General features: G+C 35.8%; 1 protein-coding gene across 2 annotated transcripts in view; it reads left to right on the forward strand.

Annotated features, from left to right (window-relative positions):
* PATJ (PATJ crumbs cell polarity complex component) overlaps positions 1-15,388 on the forward strand; it is a 415,355-nt gene that overhangs the window by 15,321 nt on the left and 384,646 nt on the right. For both annotated transcript variants that reach the window (XM_010591221.3, XM_010591223.3), the window contains exons 5-7: positions 1,011-1,150; positions 7,037-7,232; positions 9,099-9,227. In XM_010591221.3, coding sequence (XP_010589523.1) covers positions 1,011-1,150; positions 7,037-7,232; positions 9,099-9,227 — 465 coding nt within the window. The remainder of the gene's footprint in view (positions 1-1,010; positions 1,151-7,036; positions 7,233-9,098; positions 9,228-15,388) is intronic.

A 15,388-nucleotide genomic window follows, 5' to 3' on the forward strand; every position in this document is an offset into this window, starting at 1 on the left:
GCTTCTTGGAAACCCTATGGGGCAGTTCTACTCTGCCTGTAGGATCGCTATGAGTTGGAATCGACTCAGTGGCAACAGGTTTGGTTTTGTTTGGTTTTAGGCCTAATAAAAATTGGGAAATCTAGGGAGACATTTGAAAGGGTAATTCAGTTTTATCCCTCATACCTATTAAAAATTAAATAATAGGCAATTGAATTTTTGGATATGTCAGTTTTTTGTTTGTTCAGCTTACCTTCAAATATGTGCCTTTAAAAATGAAGCTTGAGTTCTAAAGTGAAAAGAACCCATTTAAAGTGATAGTTAAATAATGTTCTGTACCTAATTCTTTTTTAGATTTTGTAACTCTATCCCCTTCATTTGATTCTCTAATAGTTATTTTTATGTGATGCATTTGTTAGTTGACTACTTTTATGAAGTTCTCCTGTTATAAATGCAATTATTAACAAAAGCAATAAAATACCTGGTAGTCATAGCTAGAACTGATTGGTGGCCTTTTCCATAGTCTTTTGAATTGACCTAGTAAAAAGGAATATTAATTCATCACAATAGAATTAAAAACAGAATGCTAAAAAGCATAGCTGATTTCGGACTTAACATATTTTTGATACATCCAATTTGCTTTCCCCACTTAGAAATGTATTTTGCATCAGAAGAATTCAGGAAAATGTGGTATAAAAGATAATTTAGAATATACAGTGAGAAAGAGCATTTTTCTCAGCAGTTTTCATCTATCTTGGGGTTTATCTCATAATGTGAATGAAGTGCTAAAATACCTCGCTGATTCCCTGAGGTTGCAAAGCGCTACACATTTCCTCTAATGTTCTACTGAAAATAATCAAGTCTGAGGGTTTCCAGAAATAATTTATTACTGAAATGCTGGCTTTATTTGGTTTTATAGAGATGACTTCGGAGAAGCTGTTTTTTGTGCTTAAGCAGTTTGAGCTCAGTGGAAAGGGTATGTTGGTTAAATATACTACATTGACTCTTTTTTTTTTAACCTCCTTCACTAGGGCCGACAAATTGAATATATAGATATAGAACGGCCTTCAGCTGGAGGCCTTGGATTCAGTGTGGTGGCCCTTCGAAGTCAAAATCTGGGAGAAGTTGATATCTTCGTGAAGGAAGTACAGCCAGGGAGTGTAGCAGACAGGTGAGGAAGGTGTTCGTTTTGCTTTTTGGTAATTTTTTTTTGGTGACAATTCTGAAAAGATTATTATAAAGAGGATAAGAAACTAGTAGAAAAAACAATAACAGCTAGCACTGACTTAAGCTCTTCCTATGCATTTGTCAGGCCTTTTGCATACGTTCAAAAGAAGCCCTGGTGCTTGGCTGCTAACTCAAAGGTTGGTAATTTGAACCCATCAGTTGCTCTGCGGGAGAAAGATGTGGCAGTCTGTTTTCAAAAAGATTTCCTGCCTTGGAAACCCTATGGGGCAGTTTTACTCAGTCCTATAGGGTCTCTATAAGTTGAAATTGACTCCACGGCAGTGGATTTTTTTTTTTTTTCCATATGCTCATGCATATACTTTTGACAGTAGTCCAGTTTTATAGATAAGAAAGCTGAGCTTCAGAGAGGTTCAGTAGTTTACCTATAATCACACAACTGATAATGCTGGAACCATGTGATTCTAAGACAGTCTGACTGCAAAGGTATTGCTCTTTCCGCTCCACTCCACTCTCATTTGAACATGATATTTTAGCTGTGGCCTGATCAATATAATGTGAGTATTAAAATACTAATTCTGCATCATATATGAATTATTAAATTTATGATTATAATGATGTTTTGGTGATCATATTAAACTATTGATTTATTAAGATTATTGTCAATTAAAAGGTCCCTTAATTCTATGGTATCCCCCATGTTGCACTTGTGCTTTCATTTTATTTTTTAAGGGTGTAGTATAAATAAGCCTTACATTTTGCGTCTATTTGATTTCAGGTCTTTGGTTTATTACTCATTTAATAAACACTCTATTTAGTATATTATTACTGCACGTTAGAATAATAGCAACAGTGGCAGCATACTATAATTAAAAATTCTCAGTCGATAATCGATATTTGAATTCATGTTCTCCACTCACAGGGGATCAGCAGTCCCCCATACTCAAAATTCAGAAATAATAAGTTGCCATGGCTTTGCATCTTGATTTTGCTATCTAATGTAGCATTTCTTAAAGTATTTTCTGTGGAACCATAACAGTGGTCAGATATATTTGAGAAACTCTACCCTGTTCTGTTCTTGGAGATTGGGTGTACATAGTTAGGGAGACTGTATACTTTGTTGTCCAAATTGTGACGGTTTTGAGAGTGCAAGGGAGTGCTATTAATAATAACACTGAGATGGCAGGTATAACCTAGAGCTATTCTGGCAAACTTAGGTAATTCTGGATAAGCCTGGACTTACAATCAGCTTGACAGCTTAATTAAGGTGATGAAGTCCCTTAATAAAAACCCTATTTAACTTTGGCCTAACTCTTTAAAAAGAATTTTTTTTTAAACTTTCCAAAATTGTTATTGAGGTATTATTCACACAACATAAGTGTCACCATTTTAAAATGTACATTTCAGTGATTTTTGGTATATACATAATGTTGTACAACTGTCCCCACTGTGTAATTCCAGAACATTTCCATCACCCCTCTAAAAAAATTTCACACCTATTAGCTCTTATTCCTCTTCCCTCCCCCTAGTTCCTGACAACCATGAATCTACTTTCTGTCTCTATGGCCCAACTTTTAATATGGAGCCTTTTTTTAAAATAGTACTTATTAAGGTCCTTGGAATACCTTGGGGAATACTGATTTAATATATTTATTATCCTTCCCAGCTTTTTGGTATCTATAAATTTGATGTTTACATACATTAATACATTGATAAAAAATTGACAGCATTCTATGGGATGGGAGTTGATTCTCCATTCTAAGTTGACTGTCCAATACTATGCCTTTAGATGCCTTTGTCACTAATCCATCCAATTGCCCCTGCATCCAGCATTTACCTCTTGATTCTTTTATCAGGTTATTATGAAGAACTTTACCAAATAATTTGTTGGCATATTGCCATCCAATATGTCAATAATATTTCCCTGGTCTTCCGTGTATGAAGTTGAATATATGCAACCTCTAGTCTCAAGGACACAGAGATAGAACCAACACCTGAGAGACAGTGTTATTTGGAGTAAGGAATCTGTTATTAGAAGGGAAAGACTTGCGGGTTCATTAGGCAAAGAAGTCCTGTTGATTGGGTTTGAATGTTGGTTCTCTAGCTGTGTGACCTTGGTCAAGTTACTTAATCCTGCTAAATCTTAGTTTCGTGATCTATAAAATGGCAATATTATGATGAGATGCAGTTGAAATAATATTAATAAATCCCATAGCGGAGTGCCAAACCCATAATAAAGGCTCAAAATGTATTTGCTATTCTTACTCTACTGGCAACATAAAAAATAACATGATATATACAATACATATTTAGTACACTGTGTATGTCTTCCTACTTTTCCTCCCATTTAATCAAGTACGAGTTTGTTGCGGGCATGGCTGATGACTTAAACACATTTTCATTCCCCATGGTACTCAATACTCTGCAGAGCATATAGTAAGTAATTGCTTAGTAGTTTTTGCTGAATGAATGGTAAGTGGGTGGGCTATCATTCATATGGTTATTGGGATTTTGGATATTCAAAGAACAAACTATGCATGCCTATGTATTTTATTTGAACTTTTACTTTCAGTATGTTGTAGAAACTATCCTCCAGCCCACCCACTCCCCTCCCCCACAAAAAACAAACGGTAATGCAATAGGTGGATGAGACTAAGAACCTGAAAAAAATTCTATAGGTGACATTTTTAATATTCTTTTTCAAAATACAGTGGAAAAAATATAACTACATAACAACTGATACATCTAATATGGGTCAGAGATGAGGGGGAAGTCATGGGAAGCATATAATATGTTGTAATGTAGGAAAATTTAAAATGTAAATTTTCTAAATAAAAACAACAAAAAAGTAGTTATATTTTTGTTAAATGAATAAAGAAAAAGACTCCAGAAATGTACCTATATAGCTTTTTTGTGGCAATCTTGAAAATATGACTTGTAAAAACGGCTTACCAAACTTAAGAAACACAAATGCTTGAAATATTTTATTTTATTGCTTTTAGTAGTTAATAGCTTTATATTTTATTATGCTCTCCATTAAGCTTTATTTTTGAAGAGGCACGAAATGGAAGCCTGTGGGAGAGTGGCCTATATCTTGAATTAGATGTTGTTCCATATTATGCTGTTGTGCATCAGCTGGAGGAAGTTGGCAAGTGGAAGCATTGAGAAAAGCTGGTAGAGATTTTATAGGATAGGAGGAATATGCCATAAACAAAGTACTTAGAAACGTGCTTGGAACCTTTCACAGCATCAGGAGTATTGCATCTTTATCCATCCATCCACTCATTTACTTAACAAATATGCTATGTGTTGGATATAAATTGGTAAACAAAAGAGACACGATCCCAAAAGTTTCTCTTTACTATTAGGCATGTAATATTGAGGTGAGTGCTCCTAAAACAGAGGGGTTTGATTATTTGATCAATATATAGTAAAGCACTTTGACCAAGACTGAGTGGGGGCTTCTCCAAGGCAGTGGTACTTGAGGGGAGACAACAGGATCTGCAGACAGCTGAAGGGGTAGAGGAGAGAGGGAGAGAAATAGAGAGACTGTCTTGACCAGTTGGCCTACGGAGAGATGGAACACAGCTTGTGTGCATAGAATGTGGCTGGAGCTTACCTGGTTGGGGAGCATAGTGCAAGATGGTGCAAGAAAAAGAGGCAGGAGCCAGCCATGAGGACTTCCTAGATCATTTTAAAGGGTCTACATGATTTCAATCAGTTCTTACTTTCTTCTGAGGACTTTCTGTACAGAACTATGTTATTTTTGGAGCTTGTTTGAGACGTGTTAGCTCTCAAAGTCATGAAAATAGATTAGTTGATGGAGTGACTAGAACTGGTCTCTCCTTGAATGGAAAGTGTGAATTCAATGATTTATTATTAAGAATTTTTTATAATATGAGGAAGTTAAATCATAAATAATAGGAGTAGTAGTAAAACGAATTCAGTTTCCAATGCACCAAAACATCATATTTTCCAAAAGACTTCTCTTCTACAGTTTATTTATCTTGGATTGAATTTATATTCCCTGAGCAGATACTGACTGGAAAGGAAGGAGGGGTCCTGGAAACCTATTGGGTAGGGGAGGGGAAGGTAGATTAAAATAGACTGATTTCCAGAAAGTAGAACATTTATGCATGAGTAATTCGAGGGCTGGCTTTTATGCAAAATGAGTTACATTAGGGCTAAAAAGATTCAGAGTAACTAATTCGTTTGGGATTAATTAAGAAATATCCCTGAATGAACAAGCTTGAATAGGATTGTAGGTGAAGAAGTTAGAGGAGGGTATTGAAGATGAAAATGGAATGATTCCTAGATAATTGGCCTGTAGTGTTCACATGTAAAGGTAAGTATATCTTTAGGCCTGTGGAAAAGCTCACAAGAATCATTATAGACAGAGTAGAACTGCCCCATAGGGTTTCCAAGGAGCTGCTGGTAGTTTCGAACTGTCAACCTTTTGGTTAGTCGCCGAGCTCTTAGCCACTGCGCAGCCAGGACTCCAATAAAGATAAGGTCACAGAATATATACAATTTTATATCTTATTCTTATCATTCAATAGCATAACATAAGCCTTTCCTAATATTGATAAAAGGATTTTTAAACAACATTTTTAGTGCTACACAGTCTATTATGACAGCGATCTACAATTTAGGTATCAAAAATTGAAATATTCAAATTGGTAATTCCAAGGGAGAATCTAAAACATCTAAGTCCCTGTTCTCAGAAAACTTAAAATGTGTAATATGGAAGACGATAGCTAGCTCTGTGGACAGTGTATTTAGTATATTCTACAGGAGTGGTTCAGAGCAATGTGGTAATGAGGTGCATGATGGAGAGGGGGATTCAGCTGGATCCTGAAGGGTGGATTGAATTTGGATGAACATAGTGGAAGGCCATTTAAGATAGAGGAAACAATTTACATAAAAGCAGGAAATTCCAGAAGTGTTTGAGAGGGAAAAAGTAGGTCAGAGTGGTTGAAGAAGGGGTGTGTGTAGGGAAGCAGCAAGAGATAATGCGTGTAAAGCACTCAACTTAGCACAGGACCTGGCTCATTAAAAAAAAAAAAAAAAAAAAGCCGAATCTGTTGCCTTAGAGTCGATTCTGACTGATAGCAACCCTAAAGGACAGAGTAGAATTGCCCTATAGGGTTTCCAAGGAACGCCTGGTGAATTCCAGCTGCCGGCCTTTTGGTTAGCAGCCGTAGCTAATAAATATTAACTATAATAATACTTCCCTAAAAAGAAATTATGCTAATTTCTTTCAAAAATAGTCCTTTTTACCTTGGTTAGTAGATGGGACATGGGTACTTGGGAGAGAGAAAAGTGCTAAAATATAGATTCAGAAGTAATATTTACTGATTTTCAAGGAAATTTTATCTCTTTGGACAGATGAAGGGCATTGGGGTCTGGGTAATCTGCTGGAGAGGAAGCTATTGGTGAATTTGAGAATATAGTTTCCTCAGTGTGGTATGGGTGGAAGTCATATCGGAAGGAGTTCAGGAGTACGGGGCTTGTGCAGTAATGAGGGCAGCATCCATACTTGCAAGATATTGGCAGTGATGCCCTATAAATTAATTTTGTGTCTATTTCTAGCCAAATGGCTTTTAAAATGTGAATGTGTGCGTGTGAATGTGTGTGTATACGCCCACATATGTCTGTATTGTATTAGGGATGCAATACCTAATTGGTTAGTTAGTTAATAAGTGCTTTGATGAAAAGCACTGCAAAGAGCTCTGTTATAGTATATAATTAAATATCTGAATAAATGTACTAAGTGAAGTAGTACTATGAGCAAAAAACTGTTTAATCTTGAATAACAGATTCTTATGAGGGTGTAGTATCACTTAAAAAATTCTTTTTTTATTTTCCCAAGGGATCAAAGGTTAAAGGAAAATGACCAGATATTGGCCATTAATCACACGCCACTGGATCAGAACATTTCCCATCAGCAAGCAATTGCATTATTACAACAAACCACTGGATCTTTGCGCCTGGTTGTGGCCAGAGACCCAGCCCGCACAAGAAGCAGTACTTCCACTAGCCTAAGTGGTACAGCTCTGCCTGAAACAGTGAGTTGCAAATTTGGAAAAATACTTTATTTTGAATTATGCCATTGATTTTATGAAGTGTGAAGGCATTTAGAAAGTGACCATCAAGAAACATGATCATATCTCCAAAGGCAGCCTTAGCATATTAAAAGAAGATAGTTCATGGGTTTTTTTTTTGGTCCTTTCAGGATCCTATGGGTCTCCTTATTTAACATTGTTATTTAATATAGAAGGCAAATTGAAGTTTTAGTATAATTTATTTGGTGGTAGAAAGAGTCTTGTGTTCTTTTGTGATATAGCCAGTTAATTAAGCAGAGAGATTTTATTAGAGGTTTCCTATCTAGAGTCTTAAGTAAGATTTGGTTATTTATTTCAAAAACATTATTTCTGTAAAATATCTTGGGGCTTATGACTTGATTATTGATACTACAAAATTGTTGCAGCTTTTCATGTAAGAATCTATACTGAACAATTTTAAAAAACAAAAGTATATGCCTCTTTTGGGAACCATTAAACTTGTTTCATAACATTTTACAGATTTTGGCCTGCATCTTCAGAATGCAAGCTAATAAATCTTATTTTCTTATAACACTAAGTGCTAGCTGATTTATTTAATTTTTATTCATTGGGACAAAAGCAAAAATAGACTGGGAACAGTACAAGGTCACAATGCACATTAACATATAGCTATTTTCCCTGTTGTAATCAGAATATTTATATAGCACAATTTACATAATAAATAGAATGAACAGAGTGGGAAATTGCTTTGTGTAGTGGTTAAGAGTCAGAGTTGGGTGGATTCAAGTCCAGTTCATTTACATCCTAACTGTGCCACACTGGGGAGGTTACTTAACTGCTCTGTGCCTCAGTTTCATCATCTGTAATTTTGGACTAATGATGGTATCTACTTCAGAGCAGTTGTGAGGATTAAATGAGATGCGTGTGAAGACCTAAGCACAGTACCTGGTACAGAGTAAACCCTCTCTGAATATTAGCTGCTATCATACTGTTCTAGGCATGAATTTATTAAATATTCCTAGTGTTTCTAGTTATTTTAACATTACATGGTAACTTTTCAATTTAGTGTAATAGAAAAACTGTTAGAAAAGTAAAGAAGTGAGTATGCCCTAATGATCTTAACAGGGAGAGTTTTGCTCTACAGTTGGATTCTGTGAATTTAATTTATATTTCTGATGGAAGCCTGAAAGAAGAAAAATGCTTATGTCTCTCAGTCTGATTTCTATATTCCTATTGCAAATATTCTTAGTCAGGCCTACTTTTCCTCAGCTTTTTAAAAGTCTCCTAAATTAATCTCTTCACCTCATGCCCTTCTCACCATTTCATTCTTCACATTGCCACCAGGTTAATCTTCCTAAATCATGCTATATTCCTGTCATGACCTCCTAAAACCTTCAATTATTCCCATTTGTTTACACATTTAAATCCAATCTTTCGACCATATGTTTGACCCGTTCTGCTTAGCTTTGCTCTTACATTTCCCTTTTGTTTGAATATCTGTGATTTTTTTCTTTTTCGGTTCAGGCAAACATTTTACTGAGTTCCTACTATGTGCTAGGCAGCATGCTAGGTACCGGGCATAGAGTGGTGAATGATACGTGTTTCTTGTCCTCTTAGAACTATAGCATCTTATGATTCAGTATTCTGCCTTCTATTTTAATTATGTGTTTTAGGTCCTTTACTGGATTTAAAAATTCTTAAGGTCAGGGGCCATATGATTATATTTATGTATCTCTTAGCCTCTAGAAATTTGCCTTGGTTAATTACATGAATGTTCAATTTGCTGTATATCTATTACATTAGTAATTACTGTACTGGAAAGGGAAGAATCTGTGTTTTCCTGACATTTGTTTTACCATTAATTTGTAGGTTGGTTGGGGCCATGTTGAAGATGTTGAGCTCATTAATGATGGCTCTGGGTTAGGTTTTGGAATAGTTGGAGGAAAATCAAGTGGCGTGGTTGTGAGGACTATAGTTCCTGGAGGATTGGCAGATCGAGTAAGTTGACCTTCTCTGTTACCATTTTTGTTTTATAAAATTTAAATTGCATGGCCTGAAATGTAATTTTATAAGCTGGGTTACTACGATGTACAATTCAGCAACTGCGATTTAAGTATAGCTTAAAAAAGGCTGTGGACCTCTGAGAGTCCATGAGACCTTTGCGGCGGTCCATGAGATTAAAACAACTTTTATAATAATATTCAGATATTACTAGCCCTTTTTCATCATGTTGACATTTGCACTAATAATGCAAAAGCAGTGGTAGATAAAACTGGTGGTACGTTAGTAAGTAACAGGGAAGTGGCACCAGGCTGTACTAGTAATTATTGCATTCTTCAGCAGGTGCTTGCAATGAAAAAGATAAAAAACAATGCCGGTTTAACTTAAGTAAATTTTTTTATGATGTGGTAAAAATTATTAATTTTATTTAATCTCCACCTTAGAGTGCATGTCTTTTCAATATTTTGTGACAAAATGCGAAATGTCTTAAAGCACTTCTGCTGTATTTATATGATGGTTGTCTTGAGGAAAAACACTTATGAACTTTTCATAGCACTTCTTCTTTATGGAATAGCATTTTTATTTATTTACTTAGATTTATTTATTTATTTTATTGAGCTTTAAGTGAAAGTTTACAGTTCAAATCAGTTTCTCATACAAAAACTTATACACACCTTGTTGTGTGACCCTAGTTGATTTCCCTATAATGTGACAGCACACTCCTCTCCACCTGTATTTCCCATGTCCATTCAGCCAGCTCCTGTCCTGCTATGCATTCTCAACTTGCCTCCGGACGGGAGCTGACCACTTAGTCTCATGTGTCTATTTGAGCTAAGAAGCACACTGCTCACGAGTATCATTTTATGTCTTACAGTCCAGTCTAATCTTTGTCTGGAGAGTTGGTTTTGGGAATCGTTTTAGTTTTGGGCTAACAGAGAGTCTGGCAGCCTTGCCCTCTGGGGTCCCTTCAGTCATAGTCAGACCATCAAATATGGTCTTTTTTACTAGAATTTAAGTTCTACACCCCACTTTTCTCCGGCTCCATCAGGGACTCTCTCTCATGTTCCCTGTCAGGGCAATCATTGGTGGTAGCCAGGTACCATCTAGTTCTTCTGGTCTCAGGCTGTTAGAGTCTCTGGTTTATGTGGCCCTTTCTGTCTCTTGGGCTCATATTTTCCTTGTGTCTTTAGTGTTCTTCATTCTCCTTTGCTACGGGTGTGTTGGGACCAATTGATTGCATCTTAGATGGCTGCTTGCCAGCTTTTAAGACCCCAGATGCTGCTCACCAAAGTGGGATGTAGAACATTTGTTTAATAAATTTTGTTATGACAGTTGACCTAGATGTCCCCTGAAACCATGGTCCCCAGACCCTCGCCCCTTCTACTCTGTCCCTCAGAGTGTTTGGGTGTATTCAGGACATGTCTTAGCTTTTGGTTTAGTCCAGTTGTGCTGCCTCCCCTGTATTGCATGTTGTCCTTCCCTTCACTTAAAATAATTCTTGTCTACTATCTAGTTACTGAATACCCCTCTCCCTCCCTTCCCACCTTCATAACCATCAAAGAATGTTTTCTTCTGTGTTTAAACCTTTTCTTGAGTTCTTATAATAGTGGTCTCGTACAATATTTGTCCTTTTGTGACTGACTAATTTCACGCAGCATGGTGCCTTCCAGAATCATCCATGTTGTGAGATGTTTCACGGATTCATCATTGTTCTTTATCATTGTGTAGTATTCCATTGTGTGAATATACCATAATTTGTTTATCCATTTGTCCGTTGATGGGCACCTAGGTTGTTTCCATCTTTTTGCTATTGTAAACAGTGCAAAAAAAAAAAAAAAAAAATTTTTTTTTTTGTTTAAACAGTGCTGCAGTGAACATGGGTATGCATATATCTATTCGAGTGAGGGCTCTTATTTCCTGCTGGATCGTATAGTAGTTCTATTTCTAGCTTTTTAAGGAAACGCTGAATTGATTTCCAAAGCGGGTGTACCATTTTACACTCCCACCAGCAGTGTTTAAGTGTTTCAGCCTCTCTACAGCCTCTCCAACATTTATTATTTTGTGTTTCTTGGATTAATGCTAGCCTTGTTGGGGTGAGATGGTATCTCATTGGAGTTTTAATTTGCATTTTCTAATGGATAATGATCGTGAGCATTTCCTCATGTATCTGTTTGGTGCTTGGATGTCTTCTTTGGTGAAGTGCCTGTTCGTATCCCTTGCCCATTTTTTAATTGGGTTATGTCTTTTTGTTGTTGAGGTTTTGCAGTATTTTGTAGATTTTAGAGATTAAATGTTGATCAGATTTGTTGTAGCCCAATTTTTTTTCCCAGTCTGTAGGTAAACTTTTTACTCTTTTGGTGAAGTCTTTGGATGAGCATAAGTGTTTGATTTTTAGGAGCACTCAGTTATCTAGTTTCTTTTCTGGTGTTTGTGAATCATTAGTAATGTTTTGTATACTGTAAATGCCATGTATTAGGGCTCCTAGCATTGTCCCTGTTTTTTTTTTTTTTTTTTTTCCCATGGTCTTTATCATTTTAGATTTTATATTTAGGTCTTTGATCCATTTTGAGTTGGTTTTTGTGCATGGTGTGAGGTATGGGTCTTGTTTCATTTTTTTTGCTAATGGATATCCAGTTATGCCAGCACCATTTGTTAAAGAGACTGTCTTTTTCCCGATTAATGGACTTTGGGCCGTTGTCAAATAGCTGCTCATAAGTGGTGGAATTTACATCTGTAGTCTCAATTCTGTTCTATTGGTCTATGTATCTGTCGTTGTACCAGTACCATGCTGTTTTGACCACTGCGGTGATATAATAGGCTCTAAAATCAGGTAGTGTGAGGCCTCCCACTTTGTTGTTCTTCCTCAGTAATGCTTTACTTATCTGGTGCCTCTTCTCTTTCCATGTAAAGTCAGTGATTTGTTTCTCATCTCATTAAAAAATGCCATTGGAATTTGAATCGGGATTGCATTGTATCTATAGATTGCTTTATGTTGAGTCTTCCTATTCATGAACAAGTATGTTTTTTCACTTATGTAGGTCTCTTGGTTTCTTGCAGTAGTGTCTTGCAGTTTTCTTTGCATAGGTCTTTTACATCTCTGGTTAGATTTATTTATAATATTTTATCTTGGGAGCTATCGTACATGGTATTAATTTGGTGATTTCCTCTTCGAAGTTGTCTGAATCCAACTGACTTTTTTATGTTTATCTTATATCCTGATACTTTGCTGAAGTCTTCTATTAGTTCCAGTAGAGTTTCCTTATGCATTCTTTAAGGTTTTCTGTGTATAAGATCATATCATCTGCAAATAGGGCTATTTTTATTTCTTTCTTACCAATTTGGGTGCCGTTTATTTCTTTTTCGAGCCTAATTGCTCTGGCTAGGATCTCCAGGACAGTGTTGAATAAGATTTATGATAAAGGGCATCCTTGTCTGGTTCCCCTTCTTAAGGGGAATGCTTTCAGACTCTCTCCATTTAGGATGATGTTGTCTGTTGGCTTTGTGTAAATGCCTTTTATTATGTTGAGGAATTTGCCTTCTATTCCTATTTTGCTGTGAGTTTTTATCATGAATGGGTGCTGGACTTTGTCAAATGCCTTTTCTGCATCAACTGATAAGATCATGTGGTTCTTGTCTTTTATTTGTGTGGTGGGTTATATTGGTTGTTTTTCTAATGTTAAACCATCCTTGCATACCTGGTATGAATCCCACTTGGTTGTGGTGAATTATGTTTTTGATATGCTGTTGAATTCTATTGGCTAGAATTTTGTTAAGGATTTCTGTGTCTAAGTTCATGAGGGATATTGGTCTGCAATTTTCTTTTTTGTGTTATCTTTACCTGTTTTTGGTCTCAGAGTTATGCTGGCTTCATAGGATGCGTTTGAGAGTATTCCGTCCTTTTATGCTGTGAAATACCTTTAGTAGTAGTGGTTTTAATTCTTCTTTGAAAGTTTGGTAGAATTCTCCAGTGAAGCCGTCAGTGCTAGGGCTTTTTTTTTGTTGGAAGTTTTTAAATTACCTTTTCAATCTCTTCTTTTTTTATGGGTTTATTTAGTTGTTCTACCTCTGTTAGTTTAGGTAGGTAGTGTATTTCTAAAAATTTGTCCATTTCCACTAGGTTTTCAAATTTCTTAAGGTACAATTTTTTGTAGTATTCTTTTAATTTCAGTTGGGTCTGTTGTGATATTGCCCATCTCATTTCTTATTTGGGTTATTGCTTCCTCCTGTTTTTCTTTTGTCAGTTTGGCCAATGGTTTATCTATTTTATTGGTCTTTTCAAAGAACCAGGTTTTGGTCTTGTTAACTCTTTAAATTGTTTTTCTATTCTCTATAGAGTTGCTATGAGTTGGAATCGACTTGATGGTACTGGGTTTGGTTTGGTTTTTTTTTTTTTGGTTATGTCATTTAATTCTGCTCTAATTTTTATTATTTGCTTTCTTCCGGTATCTGAGGGCTTCTTTGCTGCTCTCTTTTTATTTGTTCAAGTTGTAGAGTTAATTCTTTGATTTTGGCTCTTTTCTTCTTTTTGGATGTATGCAATTTATTGCTATAAATTGACTTCTGACCACTGCTTTTGGTGTGTCCCAAAGGTTTTGGTAGGATTTGTTTTCATTCTCACTTCATTCTGTGAATTTCTTTATTCTCTCCTTAATTTCTTCTATAACCCAGTAGTTTTTGAGCAAGGTGTTGTTGTTTCCATGTGTTTGATTTTTTTTTTTTTGCTTTGCTTTTTCTGTCACTGATTTCTACTTTTATGGCCTTATGGTCAGAGAAGATGCTTTGTAGTATTTCGATGTTTTGGATGTTGTTCAGGCTTGCTCTGTGGCCTAATATGTGATCTCTTCTGGAGAATGTTCCATGTGCATTGGAAAAGAAAGTATACTTTTCTGCTGTTGGTTGGAGTGTTTTGTTTATGTCTGTGAGGTCAAGTTGGTTGACCATGGCATTTAGATCTTCCATGTCTTTATCGAGCTTCTCTTTCTGGATGTTCTGTCCTTCACCAATTGTGGTGTGGAAGTCTCCTGCTATTACTGCGGGGCTGTCTATCTTTCTTTTCAATGCTGTCAGAATTTCTTTTATGTGTTTTAGAGCCCTGTCATCAGATGTGTAAATATTTATTATGGTTATGTCCTCTTGGTGTATTGTCCCTTTAATCATTATATAGTGTCCTTCCTTATCCGTTGTAGTGGATCTTACTTTAAAGTCTATGTTGTCAGAAATTAATATTGCCATTCCTGCTCTTTTTTGGTTGTTGTTTGCTTGACATATATTTTTTCCATCCTTTGAGTTTCAGCTTGTTTGTATCTTTAAGTCTAAGGTGTGTCTGTTATAGGGAGCATATAGACAGATCTTGTTTTTTTTTAATCTATTCTGCCATTCTCTGTCTTTATTGGTGCATTTAGTCCATTTATATTCAGCATAATTATTGATAGGTATAAGTTTCGTGCTGTCATTTTGATCTTTTTTTGTGTGTTGTTGACAGTTTCTTTGTTCCACTTAATTTTCAGTGCTGAGTCATTTTTCTCTGCCTCTTTTTCATTGCTGTTGATTTTGTATTTGCTGAGTCTTTATGTTTTTCTTGTTTTTTATTTTGACGTCTAGGATCGTTAGTTTCCTTTGTGTTTACCTTAATATTTACTTTTATTTTTCTAAGATTAAACCAATCTTTTATTTCTTTTTATTGCTTTGATTCTTTTCCATATGAAAGATCTATGACTACATTTTTTAGTCCCACTTTTTTGTTTTAATGTTGTCATCTTTTACATAATGATGTCTCTGTTTCCCTGTTTTGCATGCTTTAGCTTTGACATATTTTTGTGACTTCCCAGCTGGGTTGATACCTGGTTGCTCTGTTCTGTGTTCTAGTTTTGGGTTGTTATCTGATATTGTTGATTTTCTAACTGGAGGACTCCCTTTAGTATTTCTTGTAATTTTGATTTGGTTTTTGCAAATTCCCTAAACTTCTGTTTATCTGGAAATGTCCTAATTTTGCCATCATATTTGAAAGAAAGTTTTGCTGGGTATATAATTCTTGGCTGGCAATCCCATTGCCTTCTTGCCTGCATGGTTTCTGCTGAGTAGTCTGAGTTTGTTTTTATTGACTCTCCTTTGTAGGTTACTTTTCTTAAAATTCCCTATTTTTGGTTTTTCCAAGTTCG

This window comes from Loxodonta africana, chromosome 3 (genome assembly GCF_030014295.1).
Source record: "Loxodonta africana isolate mLoxAfr1 chromosome 3, mLoxAfr1.hap2, whole genome shotgun sequence".
Lineage (NCBI taxonomy): Eukaryota > Metazoa > Chordata > Mammalia > Proboscidea > Elephantidae > Loxodonta > Loxodonta africana.